Consider the following 24,723-nt stretch of genomic DNA (forward strand, 5'->3'; position numbering starts at 1 on the left):
CAGACTATCTTTGGTCTCAAGGCCGTGACAACGACCGTCTTTGAACCTTCATCACTGTATGACGAAGGACCACCGTTTAGGAGCCACGACCACAGAAATCACCATGATTGGTCATCTTTCGTCTGTTACAATGTGCACCGGGCACTCTTGGACACAGTGGAAAATTCCTGGTTCACAAACACACTCTTAAAAATAAAGGTTCCAAAAAGGGGTTTCACAGCGATGCCATAAAATAACCATTTTTAGTTCCCCAAAGAACCTTTCAGTGAACAGTAGTGTGAAGAACATTTCAATAATCTTAAGAACCCTTTTCCATTATATGGAATGGAAAGATTCTGTGGATTTTAAAGGTTCCACCGTCGGGCCGAACGATTCTTAGAATGGTAAGGAACGGTTCCAGTTGTGTTTCCACTTGAGCCTGGTACGGAACCGTGCTGGTAGAATCCGTGAAGTGACGTCGCCACTCACGATTGGTCACTTGTCTATTGCCTGGCTAGTTTCTCTGAAGCTGGTTAAGCACGCTATTTGAGTGAAGTAAACAAAGCAATAATAAAATTAAAAGCAATAGCTGATCATTCTCCATAACGCGGCCGCTATTTACATCTCATATCATCAGCAAACCGTCGCGTTACCAAGACAATGACTGACTCGTATCAGCACCACAGTGGTAACCGTAACAGCTGGCCCGGATCGGCAGGGAATGGAACGGTTACGCAATGAGACCCGACGGTGGAAAAGCGGCTATTGATTCCGATAAAGAGCCTTTACTTTTTTCAAGTGTTTCTCAGTCGCTTTGGTACATTTCTTAGATCACAACTACTTGTTCAACCCCTACATCCACATCATCTAGTCAAGTAGGCCTATATTTTCTATACATTTCTGTTAGACTTTTTTTGTGTAAATATGTCCTGAATTGATGAATTGCACAGGTGAATCCTGAATTTCACTAATGAAGGGAAATGTAATGGGCTAGATAAACCAATGATCAACCAGTTCTCCAAAATAGCTCAGAGACGCATGTCACGAATCTTCAATTGGAAAGCATAGATAGACAGAGCACAACACAGAGTTACAATTTCTTATAGTGGAAGAACAACAAGGAAACAAACAGGGTCAACAGCCGGGAAGTAGAGGAGTAAGGATGTGTGGTGGAAGGGTAGGGAGGCAAAACAGAGGAAGAGGTGGAAAAGGCAAAGGAAGTATGTACGTTTCCATAAGGGTCACTATTGTGGACCATGTTCTCAATCATGATGAGTGAGTCATGACTTTACAATGGCTGAGGCGGGTCGAAAGGTGCAGCGAATGTTGGGAGAACAACTGGTTCCTCAGTCATTCAAGCATTTCATAGACAGAACAGCTTTGTATTTCAACAATGTGCACTGTAATACTGCATAATTACTGTAATGCTTCATATTACAGTAGCATTTTTACAGTAGCATATTACACTTGCATTTTACAGTATATAGAAATATACTTTATACAGATACATACTATACCTCACAAACACACATATATATATACAGTGTATCGTCTTGATTTTTTCTTTTATATATCACAATGACATTGTAAAGTAATTTGTTAACAGACTAATACTAAATCCTGTCCTGTCCAATCTTTTGCAAATTGCAATCAATATACCATAAATAGTAATGTGTCAATTTGTACTGTTAAAATGTATATATGCCATACAGAAAAAGTGCAGTCATTGGCATCAAAATCGTAGCCATAGTTAACATCTGAAAATACTGATAGAGTACAATGTGGCTAAACAATCTAATCTTGTTTGGGAACAATGACACAAGGACTCATCATTTTGCACTGATGTAAATACTTTTGCGAGATGAACTAAGGAATTTGAGCAATTTACAGGCTTTTTGCAGGTATTGTTTCATGAAATGCACTTAGTGGTTTGCAAATGCTAAAAACGATTCGAGAAAAGTGACTGAGAAAACTGTAAGAGTGAAACTTTTTTTGTATTTTTTATGAAACTAACATCAGTTTGAGAATGAACGAGATGAAATGAAAGGGAAAAAAAGTGCTGCTCTAGAAACTAGTATATCAATACAGCTGCTTGATTCATGAGGGCCAATTTCAGAGGAGGGATGTTTAAGATACAAACAGCCATGGATTTCATGGGAAATCTTTATGTGTGCATGTCTTTCCATAAATGAGTGCTTCTCTTATCCTTTAATTCCTTCCCAAGAAAGAGCGAGGGCTTTATTGACAGTGTGCTAGTAGTGTTTCTGTGTTTATAGGGTTGTGGATAGGATAACAGAAAGCCTCCATCTTATAAGAACATTAATCTGGTTATAACTGGATTGGACTCTTGTTGCAGTAATGTAATGTCTACAGTAATGTGTTATGAAGCTGCGGTGTGTGTGGTTTAGCAATTTCCCCCACTTACAGTGTTTATAATAGCTTAACTAGAATAAGTGTGCAAATAAGTACTTTTTCAAATTGTCCAAAGGTTTGGTACATTTTTAAGAGTGTAAGTGAACTGAAAATATGCTTAAAGATTAATTAAAGATGCATTATATATCTATAGCGCAAAAGTTAGGGCCCAGTAAGATTTTTGGTTTTGAAAGAAATCTCTTCGTTTAAAAATATTACAATTCAAAACAACTGTTTTTTACGGAAGCCCTGAACCGCAACGTAAAAAAAAAAAAAAAATTACGTAAAAAAAAAAAAAAAAAAAAAAATTATGTAAAAAAAAAAGCTATCATTTCGAGATTAAAGTCGAAATGTTTCGAGATTAAAGTCGAAATGTTTCGAGATTAAAGTCTTCCGTAGAAGTTGTGTGTGTGCTTGCCGTTATTTCACATTGCCGCACAGGCATTCATGCGTGTGTGTGTGTGTGTGTGTGTAAACTGGATCTACACAAAATAATAGCTTTTTACTTTTATCTGGGCTTTCAACAAAGAGATATTCTACAGGTCTACCAACATGACATTAGGCTATAGGACTTTATAAAATATACTGTCAGACTGGATCAAGATATCCAGCTTTATGAATGGAAGGCATGAATGAGGCATTTATATAGCGCTTTATGTCTACTGTAGGCCTACACTTAAAAGCGCTTTACAATCATTTCAGGGAATCTTTCCTCAACCACCAGTGGTTATTATATTTGAGGAAATCATGGGATCCGGCCAAATGATTGGATACAGAATGATGCACTTAAAATGTATCCAGAACGTACGGTGTCTATTATAGACGGCAGTTCGACTTCACAAGCGCATGTATTTATTTACACACACACACACACGCACGCACACGCATGAATGCCTGTGCGGCAATGTGAAATAACGGCAAGCACACACACACACACAACTTCTACGGAAGACTTTATTCTCGAAACATTTCGACTTTAATCTCGAAAGATTTCGACTTTAATCTCGAAACATTTCGACTTTAATCTCGAAACATTTCGACTTTAATCTCGAAACATTTCGACTTTAATCTCGAAATGATAGCATTTTTTTTTTTTACATAATTTTTGGGTTTTTTTACATGTTTTTTTTTTCTTTTCTTTTATTTTTTTTTTTTTTTTTACGTTGCGGTTCAGGGCTTCTGTAGTTTTTTATTGTAATATATTTTCAAATGTAATTTAATGTGTTGCAAAGCTTGATTTTCAGCATCATTACTCTAGTCTTTAGTGTCACATGATCCTTCAGAAATCATTCTAACATGCTGATTTTAGGGCTGCCCCTTAATAGTCAACGAGAGGATGCCTAGTCGACTAAATTTTGATTAGTCGGGTAGTCGCAGAAAAAAAACTGATTGTGCATGACTGGACCATGCAGGCAAATCTTAAGTGTTGGAACATTTCCATAGGGTAAAGAAAGGCCACAAAAAGGTGATGCATGACCTCAAGCATGACTTATCATTTAATTTATCGACAATGTCAAAACATCTAAGCATTGCCTCGTTTTCCATGTGGCATCCTTGCCATCAAATTCATTAGATGAAAATGTGTTAATGTATCAAACCTTCACTGCTTGTCCCCTAATGACATATATTATGTTTTGCTGGCACACTGAGTTGCTCTGCTCCATCGGTGCAAATAAACAGGCTTCAGCCTCCATGGCACAGTGAACCAGCGGAGCGACCCAGCAACCGTCAGAGCGGCCCGCTTTACCATCCACTGATCAAAGCAGCTCTAAACTGCCAGCAACTACAGAAGGCAAACAAGACTGTTGCCGCAGCCACAGCGGCTGGGTTTCTCATTCTGCAAACACCAAGAAGAGGAAAAAGCAAATGGAGATGGACAGAACACGTCCACGTCTGGTCACGTGAATTTGACTGGGGCTGACGGGTCATCCAGTCTTAGGAGTCTTACTAGAGCTTCTAAAGGGCATGGGAAGAGAAAGAAGAAAGATCAAAGGGACTAGGGAGAAAAAACCTTTGGCAAATGCAATGGAAAGAAAGAGAGATTTTAAAACAGGAGGAGTGCAGGGATGATAATGAGCTAGATAGCAGTGAGAGCGCGAGACAGAGGTTAGGAAGGTCAAGTCCACTATGCATTCAAGAATAACCATTTTGTCTTAGAAAGATCAACACGGTGTACAAATCAGGCTGCTGGACTATACAAAATTACTGATTCTATTGCGCCATCTTGTGGAGGATTAACAATCATTCTAAACCCCAAAAAGTCCTTTAAATTAATCTACAGACCTGTGAAAATCACAATGTTTTCTTCAAGACTGTATTATGAATAGTTGAGAAAAGACAGAACAATTCAGGGTTGTAAAATAAACTTTTAGTTTCAAAACAATGTTTCCGCCCGGTTTCGAACCGGGGACCTTTCGCGTGTGAGGCGAACGTGATAACCACTACACTACGGAAACTCACATGCTAAACCATTCTGAATAGGTGGTCAAATTGTTTTAAATTTAATTTAAATAAACTTTTCTCTTTGAAAGATCGCTTTAATTTCTTTTTTTTTATGTGTTCTATTAGTAAAAACTAATTTCTTACTTATTACTAAGGAGGTCCTTAGCACTTTTCGCCATGGACGATTTTGTTCCCATCACTTCTCAAAAGGTTTTCTTCTGTTGAAAAAGATTAAATATGCTCATGTTATTGTCTCCGATTTGTGAAAACAACATTCAGCAATACTTCTTTCATGAGTCTGAGGCAAGAAATAAAGAATCATTGTCTTTCCTTTATGATAATACTCATCGTCTTTACATTGATACAAACACAGTTTAATAGGCTGTTTGTTAGATATAATCAAATACAATAAAAATTTGCATTGTAAAATTAGTAGCCAACTTTGTGTAGGCTAAGTCTGTAACAAAAATCTGATGTAATAATAATAACAATAATTGTTTCCGCCCGGTTTCGAACCGGGGACCTTTCGCGTGTTAGGCGAACGTGATAACCACTACACTACGGAAACTTGCATGCCCTATACTTGCCAACATGATGTCATAATGATGTCATAAAACAGAGGGTGGCTGTCTCATATATAAGTCATTTTGCACGTGGCAGTGGCATTTAGCAGTGTCTTACTGTATATTATTTTTTTTTAGTTTTAGAGCTTGGCATAAGCAGAAATATATAAAAACAAATACTAAATATTTTGATTGTTTGTTGTTTTAGCTTATTTTAAAGTTAGTTTTGTCTTATGTTAAATATTTTTAAGTCATCTTAAGGCTCCCTTGGAAGTTTGTTGAGCACCCCCTAGTGGGCTCCGGCCCCCTGGTTGAGAACCACTGCTATAGAGAGAGCGCAAATAAATGCAAAACAAAATGCTCCAACCAGTGGCAGACTCTTTTAGAGTAACTATTTAAAATACCTTGCACATTAAAAAATGCAACGCCGACTGCTGAACTCCAGCAATGTCCCTTCATTTCACTCGCCGGCCATCTTTTAAACGCCTCTCCCAGGGATAAAAGTGTATTTCTTTGAATGGGAAAACATCAAATTCTCCAAAACTGTTCGCCAAATCGGCAGTGAAGCAATGCAACTGAGGCTGGTAGGTCACATGATAGTGACATGTCGAATGTAGTATGTTCGGATTACACTCAAACTGCACACATTCATACTAAATTGTACATACTTGTTAAGTATGTACTATTTATGTACTATGTACTATTAACAAGTAGGCTATGTATAAATAGTACATACTTGTTAATAGTACATACTTGTTAATTAACGTTAGTTATTCAAAATAAGTACGTTACCTACTCAAGAGAGTAACTTAATGTTACGCGATTTTAGACACAGTCTTCGTATTCGAAAAACAAATAGGCTACAATTTTCGTAAGAATATATTTGAGAATATTTTTTCCAAGAATTTGACATTCTTACGAACTACTTGGAAATTAATTTATCTTCAGAAATGTAAACTTCTTTCTTAAAAAGATTTTCGGCCCCAGATTTAAGCATTTGAAATAAACAAATATGTCTGTGAAATCAAACATCAAATTGAAGCAATACTAAAAATGATCAGATGAGCAATTTGAACATTGTTTTTTATTTAAAGTGGGTCATATGTAGTCGAAATGTAAAATAATTTTTGAATTTGGTGCCTTCGTGACCGAGAAAAGACAAAAAATAACTTCAGAACGCATTTGTATGAAAGACAACAACTCCCACAATGCACCACATTGCACAGCTCCGCAAGCCACTCCCACTAATCCAGAAAGCGCATATCTGCCAATAGGGCTTGGGCGTCGTGACGTCATACTTGGCGTGGCGGCCATGTTGATGGCCTCGCGAATGTAAACATACAACAAGTCAACGAGGAGAAGCAGGGTTGGGAGAAAGAAAAAAGATGTTAAAATCCCGAAAAGGATGTGGAATTTACGGGGATACGTTAAATAGGGAAGCAAGGGACCAGTATGTGGACAAAATCGGCAAAAAAAGTGTAGTTAGTAGCTGTCAACCCTCCCGTTTTTCCCGGGTTTCTCACGTATTTGAGCTCTTTTCCCGCTGTCTTCCCGTTTTATAAAATATCCCGAAAAATTACAATTTCAACATTCATCTTTCTGTTGCTATCCCTCTGCAAAACTGCAGCATTAACTAAGCGAGTTGTGAAGCTAGGTCTAACGTGACTTTGCTTACAGATTGGCGTGAAATCGTGCTCTCACAACAACCACGCTGTTATCTAAAAAAAGGCCAATATCACGCTAAGGTTGCCTTCAAGTAAGCAAAACGATGCTTTGAAAACATCTGTTTTTCTGGAAGGGCAAGGGGGTAGCAACAGGACAACAGTACAGAGACTGACGGGTCCGATGGAAGGGCTAACATTAATGTTATGATTAAAATACGGGATATTTTACAGGAAAATTTGTCCACATAACTTACTGGTCCCTGGTTTCCCTATTTAACGTATCCCCGTAAATTCCACATCCTTTTCGGGATTTTAACATCTTTTTTCTTTCTCCCAACTCTGCTTCTCCTCGTTCGACTTGCTGTATGTTTACATTCGCGAGGCCATCAACATGGCCGCCACGCCAAGTATGATGTCACGACGCCCAAGCCCTATAAGAGAAATCACTCTTCCGTCTACAAGGCTAGCTACTACCAGAGCTTGAAATTCATTTCACATTCACACAAAATGTCTAGTTAGTTGGCGAACTCATATAGTGCATTACTCCTCGTTTGTATTTCTTTCGAAAAGGTGAATTATTGCATGGTACCTGGATAGTTCTCAACACAAACGTCCGTGTCCTCGTCTGATTCAGAGATTTCGTCCAGGAGAAATTGTCATCGTTGAAATTCTTTGCCGCAGACGGACTCTATCTCTGTGTTCGTAGTGGTTCGTAGCTGCATTGTGAGATCACCGGCGCCACCAGTCCGCCCTAACTCGAGCCAGTCCGGGCTCCTCGTCCGCGGCAGGCAGGTCTTCTGCCTCGGCTGCTCTTCGCTATAATGCGGCTTGTAAAGGTAGCCACAAACACCTGATTCAAGCATCAGACTTCCGAAATCCTCTGCTTCTATATCATATTGAGCACTCTCCTCCGCTATTGTCATAACTTTACATCTGTCTCCACAACGCCTGTTAGCTTAGCTTCAAACAAGATGGAGGATATTGCTTTCAGTTTCAGAGAGTAAAGTCCCACCCACTGATCTGTAATAGGTCTGTAGCGTGAGCGCGCCCCACCCTGGGAAAGATGAGAAACTAGTGTCTGTAGTCTTAACAGAAATCCCCCCCTCTAACACTTCCTCCTACAATGACGCAAAATGACGATTTTTGCGTCATTGTAGGAGGAAGTGTAAGAGGTAAATAACAGATTTCTCCCGTCTCAGGGGAAAATGAGAGAGTGTTGCACGACCATACAATAGTATGACTGGGTTTCTAACAATGCAAAGCTTAATGCAAATGGGTGAAGTGTCCCTTTAACGTTACCAGGTATTTCGAAATGATAGCAAATGGTGACCCGCGAACCGCGCGCTTGAACTTGTCGACAACGGTTCAGATCACACACACACACACACACACACAGCACAAACCAACTAAACTCGATCTCAAATTAAAGTTACTGATTATGGAATGTGGTTATCAATCTTACATACGCGAACTTTGTATGAACTATAGGGTATGAACATAATCGTATTTAGCACTCAAAACAGGGCTGGCAATGCTGTGAACGTAACGTTAGCTTTGGATTTTGACGGTTTAATGTGACAGTTTATTCGACACAAACCATTTTTATCATGCAATTACGTATATTTAGTGTGGGTTATATTATCTTTTACCTTGTGTAATTTTGTGAGGGTGAGGTTAAATACGACCCGTCCATCTTCTTGGCATCCGTCTGTGTCGTAAATGAGGGACTGATGATGATCAATGATTCGTTCTAACTGCACTGACGCAGATCTTTCGTTTACTTAAGCTAGTTATTTTTAAGTGACGGATTTGAAGAATAAAAATACAATGCTTCAAATATATATAATAATATTGTTATAAAATATATAGCCTATATATGTATTAAAATTTCATTCATTCAAAACAACTTATTTGTCTTTATTGAACCTTTAGACAAAATATTTGATGCATAAAAATATATTAATAAAAGTTTGCATATGTTTTGTCATAATTTGATACTACAGGCTTTTATGGCTCATGTAGACTATGATATAGGAGAATATGGAGATCATACTTGGAAAAAAAAACTAATCTGCTTCTTGAGACAAAATAATGGCACTGATATTTTAAGATATGTCAGTGCAAGTTGTTTTCAGTTAAAACAGCTCAAACCCCAAACCCTCATTTTAGTCTGGCTCATTTTTAGACTAGTTTAAGCCTCGTCTGTGAAACGGGGGAATATATTATATTTTTAAATGCTTAAATTTCATGATCAAAGCTCTGTAGTTTTTATTGTGGGGGCAAAAGATATAATGTAATGCAATATAATGATGATTGAGAGATGTACAAATATACAAATATACATTCCTCAAAAGCCTGTTGTATCATATATTTGATACTCACATTTTAACATTTTCCCTAAAAAAAAGGATGTGTAATAAAGTAAACCTAAGTTGCTTCATTCCAGTAAATATGCATCTTGAAATATTACTAACAATATAAAAGTTATTCTTACGTTTACTTTATAAAATAATTAAAGATTTCATTGTAAAACACAAACATGTACATAACAAACTGAAAGTGGACGTATTTAAAATTGTACTAAAAGTCCTTTTACTAAAAAGTATAAAATATCAACCAGATGACAGAAGGCATGTAAAAGATTGCGTGCAAACAACTTTTTCCAACTAAGTGTTGATCATGTTGATAATTTAGATATTGTAGGTTTCATAGGGTTAACCTGGTCTTTTCAACAGGGTACTGGCATCCTAGTTTTCATTTCAACTGTCTGTCAGTCTCCATCATCCTCCAGCCCTTGGGGAAGTCTCTTGATTGCGGCGAGGAAGTTTGATAGTGTGCGTCTGTTCCTGGTGGCTTAATGAAGGTGGTATTATGGTGTCACTCACCCTTCCATGTCTAATTGAGAAACAGTATTTATTAAATCTCCTCAGAGAAGGAAGCATGTTAATATGTGATCTGACTGAAGAGTCACTTTCACACTTTCCATCTGTTTCATTGTCTCTGTTTCTCACCATTACCTGACAATAAATCAGCCCCAATTCTAACCGTTAGAGCTTGCGTTACAATAAAATTCAACAATTTTCATTTGTGAGCATCCTTAAAGTGGTTCTTATTTGGTGGGTCCCAACCCTAGTCTGTAATGTACTGTCACAGATAGCCAGGAATAATAATAAAAAATGCTAAATGCCAATAATATAATGCAACTATATAATATATATGTTTTATCGTATATACAAGTTAGGATAAGTAAAATAAGACACAACCTAGGGACTTTGAAAGGGGAAGAAAAAATGCTTGAAAAAATATATTTTGTTGTTGACGTCAAAGGCTGTGTATCCAATCAAACTCTAGAGGTTAGTTAGATGCCAACATAAAAACTGTTAAAAGAAAAAGAAAAAACACACCCAGACTACATTAAATAAAGCTGGTTTGTGTCAACCACAATAAGTTTTGAGTTAAAATTATTTTCAGCATTAAAATATATAAATAAAAATTCAAGAGACTTTTAGGACTATGCAGTTCATGGTGATTTTATTATTTTAGCCACCATAAAATCAAAATTGAACATTCTTGTTTTTTTTATGGAATCTTGCAGTATTTATTGTAAATTATTTATCCATGCACATCTTTTTTTTAATATTATTCATGTGCCCTCGTAATCTTTAATCAAAATAACATCTCTTCTCTCCACTGATGATGTGTTTACTGGCGAGAGGGCGGTACATACAACCTGTCACTCACATGAGATCGACCAATAGCAAACCACATCCATCCAATCAATTCCCCATGGACAAAATCAAGCGTCACAATAGGGAAGGAAAGACTATCACAACTTCCGTTTCATGGTGATTTTAATTTTTGATTTTAAACAGGATATTTGTTTACTTTTCTACGATGAACAATTTTAAGATATCTAATAAATGAGACAGTATTGCAAAACCCATCAAGTCTGTAATACTTATTATGTTTTTTTGTAGTTATCCGAACATAATAAAATAAGTGCATGTGACAGTAATTGTTATACTCACCATCATGTTATAATCGGCTCAAGTATTTTCTCAATATAAATATAAAGAATTCTTTGTTTAGCAGCACGTAACCTTGAGAACACAACCTGAGCGTCTCAAGTGTGTCTTATCAGAAACATCCAGTCTATGTGTGTGGAGACGTGAAGGGTTTTTGGGGCGTCATGCCCTGTGAACGGGAGGACTGGGAGCTGGATTCTGGTTTGAGCTGATCTGGTCCAGAACTTCCTTCTTTAACAACCGTATCCACCTGTGCAGGGCACTCAAAGTGAACGCAGTGAAAAACCTAGTGGAGACAGCATGTGAAAAGAGTGCATTAGGGTGGTAGAATTTCATCAAAAATTTGATTATTTTGACAACCACTGCATGTATAATTTGTTTTGCAATATGATGCAAAACTGACATCATATTATCTCAATGTAAACTTATGAATGCAGCATTAATGTGATGCTTGAAGGAGTCACAGGCACACATCCTGTGAGTTTGCAGAGATCGCTCACCTCATTAGCGGTGTTGTGAGTTCCCACAATACGAATAAAGGATGCAGGCTGTGTCTCAAACGTCAGATTCTGCCACGACCTGTAAGAATTACATGCAACTTATGTAAACTCTGAGGTGGTTATAGACATAATTATAATGCAAGAAAATAATGAGGTAACAATAAAAAGAAAAACAGCATTCACTGACCTGCATGCCACTTTTGTGTGGTCTATGACTCTCACCCAATGTTGCTGGTTTGTGGACAGCTCAACGTAATAGCTATAGCTCCTCTCATCACAGTCCCACAACAGCAACCTACAGACACACAGATTTCAGTGTCAGCATGTCTAAACCAAAGACTGAGACAAAGACTTCAGTGATTGAAAGGCATATTGAGGGTTAAATACAACTTTACCCTGTTGTTTTGGGTTCAGAAACAAGATTATTTCAACGCATTGTTTTTTTTTTAATAATATACACTGTAAGAAAGCATAATAGGTCCTCTTTAAAGGTTATAATTCTGTCATGATTCAGGATGGGTTTCTTCTGTGGAAAATAGATAAAAGATGTTTAGATGATGATAAATTAAACTCAAAGATTCTCTCCTCTCAAAAAATTACATTAAAGTATCATAAAAGTAGTCTATATGACTCGTGCAATGTGTTCCAAGCTTTCTGAAGCCGTACAATAGCACTGTGCGAGTAACAAAATAAAATTGAATCTGTTATTTGCCGAAAACAACCTCCGCCACAGATCTCAAATCTAATAACAGTGGATACAGTAAAGCACTTACAGTGTAATTAAATAGAAGAAAACAAGACAAGGTAATAAATTATATGATACACTTTCTTTAGTGTGTAAAGTGCTGTTTGAGCATGAAAAAGGTTGCAAAGTTACAAAGCACAAAGTCACTGAACTCCCTGAAACGCCTACATTGTAGTCTTGAGTTTCTTCTGGGAACGAACACGTCACTATATTTCTCATTTAAATAATTTCTGCCCAAGGCATACGCAAAATAAAGGGGCGAAGCCTGGTTGAGTTGCGTTAGAAGTGTGTTGAAACTCACGGTTATGGTAAAGGGCGTGACATTTCACAAACTAGTTCGAAGCAGTTGACCAATCAGAACACCAATCAGAGCACATTGCGTTTTTTGCTTCATAGAAACATGAACTAAACAGAGCATTATAGTAAAATATGTGAAAAGTAATGTTAATTTTTTAACATTCATTCAAGCATAAAAACCTATTCTAGTAGACTTCAAAAAACAAATTCAAGAATTTGTAAAAGGGCATAATACGGCCTCTTCAGCCTGAAACATAAGATCTCGTACCGCATTGAGCCCAGCATGTATGGCTGAGCAAGCTGGATAACAATGGCTCCAGAGCCCAGCTGGTGACAGGTGTATCCCGAGTCCCAGTCATAGTGGCTGGTGTCCCCGTTCAGCAGGGCGTTTCTGCTGCGACTCACACCCTCTACCACACTAGCACACGCCTGCACGGTCGCCACGTTCTCTGTGGGAACTGCAGGGAGACGCAGAGGAGGAGACGTGGGATGAGTTTCAGTAACCGAGCTGATATGTGTGTAACTTCCTGAATAACCACTGAAATTACTACATTACCTATTAGGCCTCTCTCCAGGGTGAAAGGTCGCTGTGTGTACATGCACTCTAGAGCCACCAGGTGAAATACTTTGTTGACTGTGTTATGTGTCCCCACAATGCGAATAAACCTGAGTAAAAAAATAAAATTAAAATAAAAATTAGTGTCCACAAGCAAACACACAGTCAGATAGCAATATAACATTCTACATCCTAACAATTAATTTCTCTCCTCTGCAGAAGACATTTGTTTGTAGTGGATTTCTTTTAGACCTTACATGCCACCCAGGACATCCTTACCTTTTCAGAGCTTTGAGTTTGAGCATTGAAACGTTCTCTATTTGCTTTTTTTGTATCACAATTGAACAAATATAATGGAAATACCATTTGTATTTGATTGACTTACTACAAGATACCCCAAAAACATGTTAATATAATAATTGTACATGATGTATAAGGTTTGTTCAGCATGTAAGCATTAAATAATAAACGGTTATAAATTAGTAATACGTTTTTTTTCTTTTGTTAAATACATTAAAGTGCCCCTATCATGCCTTTTGAATATTACCTTTCATGCAGTGTGTAATACAGCTGTTTGTGAATGTAAAAGGTCTACAAAGTTTTAAAAATGAAAGTGCACAACAAAGTAATTTGTCTCCTAAAAGAAAGAATCAACTCTGAACTGCCGAAACGAGTCATCAGAAAGTCTCACTTCCTGTTACATACCCATGTTAAAATGTAACAAATTTGTATAATGCCTGCCAATGGCCTTTTCTGGCTGCCCGCGAACAACGTCAACTTTGACCCGTTTGCAAACACTGTAGTGGTAGCTGAGACTGGAAGAGTTTGGTTCATGATGTGAACGTGTCGAGAAGACACTCTTTTCTGCGCTGTGAATCCACTTTGCATGCACTTCAAAGGGATGAGGACTCGCACTTGATTTATACGGTACAACCGATGCCATCATTACTGTCCGTATCACTGTGTATCAAGTGCTGAGGAAGACTCATGCTGTAAGCGGTAGACCAATCACAACAGATGGGCCATTTGACCAATCAAAGCAGAGTAGGCTCATGTAAAAGGAGAGGTTTAGAGAGACTGAATCTTCGAATAAACCATTTTCAGGCTCTTTGAGGAATGAGGTGATGTGCAATGTATATTAGAAGAATATTTAAGGTTTTTTTTTTTTTTACCTCGGATGCATGTAAACCTATTGTAGGAAACCTCTAAAACAAAATTAGGAACCTTTAAAATAGCATAATAGGGGCACTTTAATACTTTTATTCAGCAAGGATGCAGTAAAGTTAAAGTAAATTGTTACAGAAGGCTTCTATTTCAAATACGTGTTGTTCTTTTCAATTTCTATTCATCAAATAATCCTGAAAAAATTTGTTTCCACAAAAATATTAAGCATCACAATTCTGTTTTCAACATTTCTGATTATAGGAAATGTTTCTTGAGCACCAACTCAGCATATTAGAATGATTTCTGAAGGATCATGTGACACTGAATACTGGAGTAATGTTTTTTTTTTTGCAACTTCACTTTTTTGTCTAAACTTAATTTTAATTTCAATCTAGATGTCTTCTACTGAGTAAGTATAGTACAACAAAATGTTTTTTTTATTTCAAAGATAAACAAGGTTTACCAAATAAAAATTTTGAGAAACAGAGTCCAGTTGTTGTGTAATGAGCTCTACCTGCAAACTCGTGCTGGGAAATAGAGATGCTGCCAGGAGCGGCACAGGAACTTGGAGTGATCCACCACACGTACCCAGTCCAGCTCATCCATAGACACCTCGACATAGTACGAGTAAGACCTGCAGACATGAGCAAGCCATCAAAATGCTGCAAATGGGCATAATTGAATAAGTTAAGTGAAGATATTGTACATTCAAAATAAGCCACATGAAAACACGGTGTGCCAAGCTTAACATCAATAATCAGTGCCAGTGGTTCTTGTGTCTTGTATCCAAAGATATTGCAAGTCACATGTGCTATTTTTTTTTAGCTAATCGGCATCCATTCTCATTCCTTTCATTATGGCCACGTTCACACAGCAACAGAATACAGTTATCAGTTCTTTATTTGAGTCCTTAATACAGTTGTGTTCACACACAGTTCAGTTATTTGTGGGAGAGACAACTGCATTCTATAACTAAACTTACACCTGTATAGTTTCAGGACTCACAACCACATTCTCAAAAACTGCGCTGTGTTAAAGGGCACCTATTATGCCCCTTTTCAAAAGATGTCCCCAGAGTGCGTATGTGAAGTTTTAGCTCAAAATACCAAACAGATCATTTTTTACAGCATATTCAAACTGCCACTTTTTGGGGCTGAGTAAAACACGCCGTTTTAGTGAGTATCCCTTTAAATGCAAATGAGCTGCTGCTGCCGGCACAGAGGGCGGAGCTTCACGAGCTCACGCTCAGTGTCAGGACAATCTCATCTCACAGAATGATAATATCAGAACAGAGACTCTTCAGTAGCAGTGTTCATTTCGACCCGGAGTCGGACAATAATGCCCACAGAGCCAGAGAATATATGCTGTATGGAGATTTAGTTCAATTACAGTTATACATTACTTTTCATCTTGCTTTTATCCACTATTAGTACAAGCCTGTTGTGGCGGACCGCATCCGAATGATGGCCAAAAATTTACTGATGAGTTTTATGAAGTTTATTGTACATCACACAAAAGATGAATCGTCAATTTTACTCCAAAAAATCTATATATCTATAATATACAGTATAAGAAGTGCACATTAAAGTCTAATCCATAAACTCTCTCTCTCCCTTTCATTATCAGCGAATACACAATGTAACGAAACACTCGTTACAACTAACAATAAACAAATATATACACATGTTTTCAGGGGGTGCTTAATAAACTGGTAAACTTTGTATCCGTAAAACGACTCAGATGAAGTGTAATAAAGTGGGCGCTCTCCCTTCCATTACTGCCGTGATCAGTAACGTTAGGCCTATCGCTCCGGAGACTGTAAGCTGGATCACAAACAGTTGGTAGAGATCCATCCTCGAGTAACAACGAGAGTACATGAAGACTGCTATGTTCATTCTTACATCTTATAAGAAAACAGGCCAAGTCTACGCTTAAACTGCAGTGTCCATCAACAGTCGTGGGAGGGGCTTGTGCAAAAGTACGTCACATTGCCCAGAATCTGAAAACGGGTTGTTTCTGAGACAGTGCTTATGATTTATGGGGATTTAAAAAAATAATAATTTTTAACATTATAGGGTGGTTGTGTACACACACTGCCAACACACATTTATGTTCAAACACCATGTAAAAATGAATTTTGCATAATAGGTGCCCTTTAACGGAACCGGACCGGATAACTAGCTGTCATGTCATACAGTGTCATGTCATACTATGCAGTGCACAAACGCGTGTCTACTGTGTGGTCTTTGATATTACTTAGGTCATTCTCACTATGGTTACAACGGAACATTTCGAGAATCAAACCTGTAAGTAATACGGTTGTCAATCCCAAAAAAATGACTGTGTGAATTGTAGCCTATATGAATAAGAGAATGGCAGACAATCTCCATTTGAGTTTAAAACGACATTATTGGACAAAAAAAAAAACTCCAATTGATGGCTGCTCTGTTAAGTCTTTGTCGTCAGTTAGAAACCTGGGTGAGCTCTTTGATACCAATCTTTCATTTGAAAGCCACATTTCTAGCGTCTGTAAAACCGCATTTCTCCATCCTAAAAATATATATCTAAATTATGACATATGCTCTCAATAACAAATGCAGAAAAGTTAATTCATGCATTCATGACCTCAAGGCTAGATTATTGTAATGATCTACTGGGTGGTTGCCCTGCATGCTTAATAAACAAACTCTAGCTGTTCCAAATTGCAGCTAGAGTTCTTACTAGAACCAGGAAATATGGCCATATTAGCCCGGTTCTGTCAACACTGCATTGGCTCCCAATTAAAATTTCCCTATTTAGCGCCCAAACTCTGGAACAGCCTTACTAGCCTTGTTCGAGTAGTTTGAGTCTATAATTTAAATCCATTAAAGGATTGTTAGGCTGCATAAATTAGGTCAACCGGAACCGGGAACACTTCCCATAACACCAGACGTACTTGTTACATGGTAAGAAAAATGGCATCTACGCTAATATTAGTCTGTCTGTCTCATCCTTATCCCGAGGTTACCGTAGTCAGCCGGATCCGGGTCATATCCAGATCAGATGGTGGACCTGCACTTGGACACGACTTCAACACAGCCCTGAATGTCAGCAGAGACCATGTCAACTAGAACAATCCCCTATGAAGACCTCGGCGACATGACAGCCATCGGCACAGATCCTCAGCAAAGCCCACAAGAACCAGACAAGTCCTCCCCACAGACCTATGACCAGCATCGTCTCCATACCAGAGTGATGAATCCGATCTTCAAGCAGAAGGAACTGGATGAAATATTTTGAATGCTACCGATTCACAATCTGACTTCTGATGCAGCATGAATCATAATCGCACCGTGTTTGTTCGTTGGCCAGAGGAGAACTGGCCCCCCGACTGAGCCTGGTTTCTCACAAGGTTTTTTTTTCTCCATTTCTGTCACTTGATGGAGTTTGGGTTCCTTGCCACTGTAGCCTCTGGCTTGCTTAGTTGGGGACACTTAATATTCAGCAGTTTTACTGATTTGACTGCAGTGACACTATTGGATAATAGTGTCTAAGCTAAGCTGGAAGATGACATCACTGTTTTCTACTTTTTAGCTGAATTAATTTCATAATTGATGTACTTTATACAGTTACTGAACCAAAATGAATCAACACTGAACTGAATAATGATTGTTTACTATTGTCTTTTTAGAGCTGCTTTACAGCAGAATTGAATTCTGTTTGCATCATTGAATCATTATCTTCCTGTTTATCACTGTAAAGCTGCTTAGAAACCATCTGTATTGTATAAAGCGCTATATAAATAAAGGTGACTTGACATGATAGTGATCAAATGATGGCAGAATTTAAATTTTTGAGTGAACTGTCCCTTTAATGTTGCATTACCTGCTGTCCTTGTCCCACAGCAGTAGACGAATGTGGTTGATGATGGAGGATTGACCCAAGCGGACCTGGATGCCAGCAGCTCGTCCCTCTTCTTCTATGGGGTGTCTCGAGAAACCATGGTCCAGATCATAGTTCTGCGTGTCTCCATCCAGGAGAGCAGACTTCAGCTCACCCTTCACCACCACAGCGCCATGCTTCATAGTGGCAATGTTCTCCTCTGGGACTACAACACACACAACGAAGCAGAGGACACATTTTAGTCAAACTGAAGCATTATAAAATTTTTCCGTACTCTACGGATCTTTACTTTACATGTCATTGTTGTAAAAGGTGGACAAATAACTCAAATTTCCAGATATTTACATTTTTAATTATACTTATACTTGTGTATAAAAAATACACAAATTGTAAATCTCAAGCATTAGAAACTGTTGGCTACAGATTAAATAGGCCATATCATACATTATCATCGTTAGTCAAGGTTTTTTGCACCAAACATGATAGTCATTCAGTTATACATAACCATTTTACACCATTCATATTAGACAGGCCATGCAGACCTTTTGTTTCTCTATCATATTTGTCTTAATATGCAATATTTGGGTTTATTTTCTGTGCTCTGTCACTTTCCATACTGTTAGTGTTAGTCCTTTGCGAAATCTCTTTAACTAATAAAAGCCAGCCGGTTCTTAATGACATCATCCTCAAGAAAGTGACAATTTTGGTGGGTATTAGCAATGAATTCTGTGAGGTTTTGTGGTATTAGTTGGTTTTTCTTATTTTAAAACTGGTCATGGTAAATACAATTACACACAAAAATACATATTATCAATTTAAAAAATGTTTTTTTAATAAATATTACAAATTAACTTGTCAACAAGTTGACATTCTAATGAGCTTTAATTAAACTTCTGCAAGATGAAAATCATGTTTGATGCAGGCAGTTGGTTTCCAATAATAATAATTATGAATAAATTATAGATCATTTTAAAATCAGACAGTAATATATATTTTTTTTTAAAGTCAAGAAAAAAAGTTAACCGATTTGTCATGATGTGACCTCTGTTTCCTTTAATAATCTAAAGCAGCTTTTGCACAGTCGGGCCCAACGGTTCTAAGAACGGGAATGGTTCAAGGTATATTTCCACTTGAGTTTGGCTCGGCACGATAACAAACCGTTATCGACCCAGAATTCTCAGCACGGTTGGCTAACCATGTTGAACCGTGCTGGTAGAATGCGTGTAGTGATGTCGCCACTCAGGATTGATCACTTGTCTGTTGCCTGACTACCAGTTTCTCTGTAGCTGGCCAAGCATGCTATTTGAGCAACGTAAACACAAGTTAATAATAAAATTAAAAGAAATATCTGATCATCCTCCATGACACGGTTGCAATTTACATCAAATAACGTCTGTAAACTCTTGCATTACCAAGACAATGACTGACGCACTTATATTATATTCCAAAGAGCCCCGTTATCAGCTTCGTTAATGAAACCATATCCGTACAGGCTGGGGCAGATCTGCACGGAATTGAGCGGTTAAGCAAGAAGCGAGAACAATTTGGCCCAACGCTGGAAAAGCAGCTTAAGTGTTCATTATGTAAAGAGTGATAAGCAGAGAAAAGTAAACGGACTGAGCATGCCACGGTAGTTGAGGTCCATGTCTCTGCTTTCTGAGCGGGTCTGTATGGCATCTAGCAGGTCATCCGGGCTGAGGAGGCCCGAGGGACGAACCACATTCAGCATTTCAGAAAGGGTCATCAAGGGCAGTCGGACTGATGACATCACTTCCTTTGCCTCTGGACCATCACCGTTGTGGTGACACCAGCGGCAGAGGGCCTGAAAGATCTCCCTTTCACTTGCAGCAAAGGAATCTCTCCTCACAACGGTCAACAGTGCAGACTGCAGAGAGCAAACATAAGAAACAGCCAAATTACATACTAAACTCAATTAAGCATTAAAATTGTCATATCTTATATCACTCACCTTTGAAAGACTGAGAAAGCCGTCTGACTTCAACACTTCGGTGGCGTTGCGGTCCATGTAGGCCATGCAGGCCTCAGCCAGCCCATTCAGACAGTACAGACTAGCCACATCAAACACCAGACAGACGTTTCGCGTGCTCAATAAAGTGCGGAGGAACTCGCATATGGAGCCCTCTAGTGGTTGGAGGCCATAGCGGTGCGCCAGTCCCAGGAAATCTAACAGAGTCTCTTCCCTGGCTTCACTCAGGGTGGCTCTGCCCGTGTACAGATACCGCAATAACATGGAAAAAGCCTCAGCACGTGTTTCCTCCAGCCGAACCTCTGCCTGGGCCTGGGACTCTCTCAGCCCTCCATACAGCAAAGCCCTGAGGAGTTTTAAAGACAAAGAAAAGAAAAAGGATGCAATGAAAGAAGAATTTCACCAAGGTTAGGTTACAAAGCCTATTTTAGAAACGAGAAATGATTTTACAAAATGGGTACTTCTTTGCAACATTGACACTGTTATTGTACTGAGCTGACTCAACACTGAATCTAAACTGAGCTGGATGATGATACTACTGTCTTCTATAGAGCTGCTCATGGCTGAAATTGAAGTGGTTTCATAATTGTTACATTTTGTGTAGAAAGCATAAAAGCTTATCAGCATCAAATTCTTTTGAACAGTTGAACTGTTTGTAAAATTAAATTAGAAATTATTAACCCTGTTACCTTTCTGAATTGATAATTATATCCTATCAATGTTAGATCAGGTCCATTAAAAGGATAGTTCACCCAAAAATTTTAATTCTGTCACCATTCACTCAACCTCGTGTTTTTCCAAACATGCAAGACTTTTGTTAAAAGCCTAAATAAAATCTGTTCAGCGTATAAAGCGATTGTGTCTCTTCAGAATAATTTGGACTAAACCGCTCAATTCATATGGTTTCGCTTTACGATCTCTTTATGAACTTTATGAAGTGTCAAAGTGGTAGTTGCGTAGCTGTCAATGGAGGGACAGAAAAATATAAAAAAAAATGAACAAAATGATGAACAAAAGCCTTTGGTTTGGAATGTCATGAGGGTGAAAAATGAATGCCAGAATTTAAATTTGTGGGTGAATTAACCCTTTAAATAATATTATCAGATAACTTTTGATTTTAATAATGTACTGGTAAATGCTGAAATTAACTATGTACATTTACATACTTTTAACTATTACAACTATTAACATAACTTATGTAGTTAACTAATGCTAACAAATGAACCTTATTGTAAACCAAAATGTATTAGTTTAACTTCAGATGACACAATGCAATTTATTAAATTACTGCATCACTTTTGTCACATCATTTGTCTGAATGTTTAAAATCGTACAAAAACTTTCAAAATAAAAAAAGGCATGCGTTTCATAGAATGACACTGATTCACTATAGTACAAAATTGATTCTTTTTTTTTCTATCATAAATAATTTAAATCAAGAAATGCCCCAAAAGACGAGCAACATCTCATGAAGAGCAACCTGAAATACTGGCAGCGGGCCGCTAGAATGACTCTGTGTGCAGGAAAGTGCTTCTCCTCCACCACGAAGGTGACATCGCTGTACTCTTCCCCGGGAACTAAAGCGCCGAGCTGCTCTGACAGGAGATGGAGGTGGTCGATCTCAGACGCAGAGCTCACCGGCCGCAGAGGATGACTGTCACTCATGACCACTGCTGGGGAACACCTTTACATCTGAATCATAAACAACAAACATTTGAATTTGTCAATGAAAACAGTGCATGGATGTGTGCATTCATTAGATTCATTAGATTCATGCATTCATTCCGGCTGTGCAGAATATTTTGTTCTTATGACATTAAATATGTCTAAATATGCCAAAAATGAAAATTAGCCCATGATTTACTCACCCTCAAGTCATCCTAGGTGTATATGGCTTTCTTCTTTCAGACGAATGCAATCAGAGTTATATTAAAGGAGAACTCCGGTCAATTTTAACATTGAGCTCATTTTTTTGTCAATTTGGAGTGCTGTCAGTACAGAGAACAACGACAAAAAATCGGTGTTGCCTACACCGTGTTATCCTCTTTTTAAAATTTGCACCCTGTTGACTTCAATGTGGCAAGTTTTAAACCTGCTTTTAGCCTCTTAACATCCTTGATGTGTCATTACAAGTGCCCAGCCAATGTGAGTGATTCCTTCAGAGTGAACACGGTGAATCTGACTGCAGTAGATGTGAAAGATATGAATAAAAATGAAGTTAATTCGGCCAGCGCTCATACCTGTATTTATTTCCTGTTTTCAGTCGAAGTCCACAGTAGTCGATTGTCGAGTTCTCCACTGTTGCTTAGTTACCTATGATCACGCGCGTGAACTTGACAATCGACTACTGTGGACTTCGACCGAAAACAGGAAATAAATACAGGTATGAGCGCTGGCCGAATTAACTTCATTTTTATTCATATCTTTCACATCTACTATAGTCAGATTCACCGTGTTCACTCTGAAGGAATCACTCAACATTGGCTGGGCACTTGTAATGACACATCAAGGATGTTAAGAGGCTAAAAGCAGGTTTAAAACTTGCCCCATTGAAGTCAACAGGGTGCAAATTTTAAAAAGAGGATAACACGGTGTAGGCAACACCGATTTTTTGTCGTTGTTCTCTGTACTGACAGCACTCCAAATTTACAAAAAAATTAGCTCAATGTTAAAATTGACCGGAGTTCTCCTTTAAAACATGTCCTGGCTCTTCCAAGCTTTATAACGGCATTGAATGGATGCATATTTTTAGAAGTCTATTAAAGTGCATCCATTCCATCCATGATAAAAGTGCTCCACACTGCTCTGGGGGGTTAATAAAGGCCTTCTGAAGCAAAGCGAAGTGATGCGTTAGTGTAAGAAAAATATCCATATTTAAACCTTTATTGACTAAAATAACTAGCTTCCGGCTCTTATAAAGCTTGGAAGAGCCAGGACATTTTTTTAATACAACTCCGATTGCATTCGTCTGAAAGAAGAGTGTCATATACACCTAGGATGACTTGAGGGTGAGTAAATCATGGGCTAATTTTCATTTTTGGGTGAACTATCCCTTTAATACATTCGCTTTCTCCTTTGTCCTGTCACTTTCCATACTGTTCATCTTTTGTCAAATTAAATCTAACGCCCCGGTTTCACAGACAAGGCTTAAGCCTATAGTTCCAGGTTTTTTTTCTAAGGAACATTTATAAAAGCTACTTAAATGTCCTGAACCAAGGCCTAATCTAAGCCCTGTCTGTGAAACAAGGCCAAAATGTATTAGTTGGTTTGTCTTATTTTAAAACACTCTACCATGATAAATACAATCACACATATAAATGCATGTAAATGTAAAAGATCAAAATGTTAATATATAGTTAAATAAATAATCACATTAACAACAAGTTGACATTCTTATGGGCTTAAATAATAAAATGGCAAACCTCTGTGAGAAGAAAATTGTTTACAATAACATCAATAATGCATAAACGGTCTAAGCATCATTATATAGTAGTTATGTAGTATAGGATATGAATATCCAATAACAAAAAAAAAAAAAAGATTATATGTCTCAACACCAACAAATGTTTCATATGTCACTAAATTGCGGTTTCTCAGCGGTTATAAACATAACGTTAACCGAACATTCAGCGTCATTCGCATTAACAATAAAAACACAAATATTACTCAAAGATACCATGATACATGCTAGGTTCATGGTAAAATCAATGAAATATAGCAAGGCTAACGTTACATTAGAGCAAATGTGACGTTATCGTCTATAAGCTTCTAACGTTACTCACCAACACCAATAAAGACTCGATTTGTCTCCGCCTAAAGCAGACCGAGAAGGCAACAAAGCTCTCTTGACTCCAAATATGTTAAATTTATCAATCAATTAATAAGTAAAATGTGTTAAATACAGATTTGTAACGAGCCACAAATCCATTCGTTCAACAGAAAAACACCGAGCCGGATGTTTATAAGGCGCCCGTATGTTACGCGTTTGTGTCACAGCGCCTCTAGTGGACTGATGAGGTATAATGTCTTTCTTCCGGAGCGGTTGAGGGCTAAAAAAGCTCAGAAAATACGGTCATCATTTACTCACCCTCATGTTGTTCAAACCTGTATGAATTTCCTTTTTTCTGCTGAACACAAAAGAAGATATTTTTAACCATACAGTTGATTGCATGGCCCCACTGACTTCCAATGTATGGAGAAAAATATATTGGGGGGGAACTAAAGCTAGTAAGCAAACTAAAGTAACTTTAAGCTAACTAAAAGGGATAGTTCTCCCAAAAATGAAAATGTTGTCATTACTTATACTAACTCTTTAAGTTGTTCCAAACCTGTATGAATTTCTTTCTTCTGTTGAAGACAAAATAAAGTATTTTAAAGGAGAAGTTCACTTTTAAAATGAAAATTCTGTCATCATATACTCACCCTCATGTTGTTTCAAAGCTGTATGAATTTCTTTCTTCTGCTGAACAGAAAGGAAGATATTTAGAAGAATATCAGTAACCAGACA

The 24,723-nt window shown here is 37.8% G+C and overlaps 2 protein-coding genes across 2 annotated transcripts in view; both read right to left on the reverse strand.

The window, feature by feature from the left end:
* zfand3 (zinc finger, AN1-type domain 3) overlaps positions 1–8,787 on the reverse strand; it is a 33,674-nt gene extending 24,887 nt beyond the window's left edge. Inside the window, exon 1 of the mRNA XM_079856016.1 lies at positions 8,710–8,787. Within this exon, the coding sequence (XP_079712142.1) occupies positions 8,710–8,753 (44 nt within the window). The 5' untranslated portion in view covers positions 8,754–8,787. The remainder of the gene's footprint in view (positions 1–8,709) is intronic.
* Positions 8,788–8,966: 179 nt separating this feature from the next.
* On the reverse strand, positions 8,967–24,197 carry btbd9 (BTB (POZ) domain containing 9). The gene is made up of 11 exons (XM_079856012.1): positions 23,999–24,197; positions 21,697–21,908; positions 20,199–20,562; positions 19,847–20,114; positions 18,212–18,434; positions 14,862–14,981; positions 13,184–13,293; positions 12,896–13,085; positions 11,773–11,880; positions 11,586–11,664; positions 8,967–11,371 (listed from the first exon to the last, which is right to left on the reverse strand). The coding sequence occupies exons 2-11, from the start codon at positions 21,879–21,881 to the stop codon at positions 11,213–11,215; spliced, it is 1,806 nt and encodes a 601-aa protein (XP_079712138.1). The 5' UTR covers positions 21,882–21,908; positions 23,999–24,197; the 3' UTR covers positions 8,967–11,212.
* Between the last annotated feature and the right edge of the window lie 526 nt (positions 24,198–24,723).

Source organism: Squalius cephalus (assembly GCF_949319135.1).
Source record: "Squalius cephalus genome assembly, chromosome: 21".
Taxonomy (NCBI): Eukaryota; Metazoa; Chordata; class Actinopteri; order Cypriniformes; family Leuciscidae; genus Squalius; species Squalius cephalus.

Excerpts from the sequence above, each read along its gene's own strand:
- btbd9 (XM_079856012.1), bottom strand. The coding sequence starts at position 21,881 with ATGAGTGACAGTCATCCTCTGCGGCCGGTGAGCTCTGCGTCTGAGATC. Across the intron at positions 13,086-13,183 it reads CCTGGAGAGAGGCCTAATAG|TTCCCACAGAGAACGTGGCG; the intron begins GTAATGTAGTAA and ends GTCTCCCTGCAG. Across the intron at positions 11,372-11,585 it reads CTCACAACACCGCTAATGAG|GTTTTTCACTGCGTTCACTT; the intron begins GTGAGCGATCTC and ends TGTCTCCACTAG.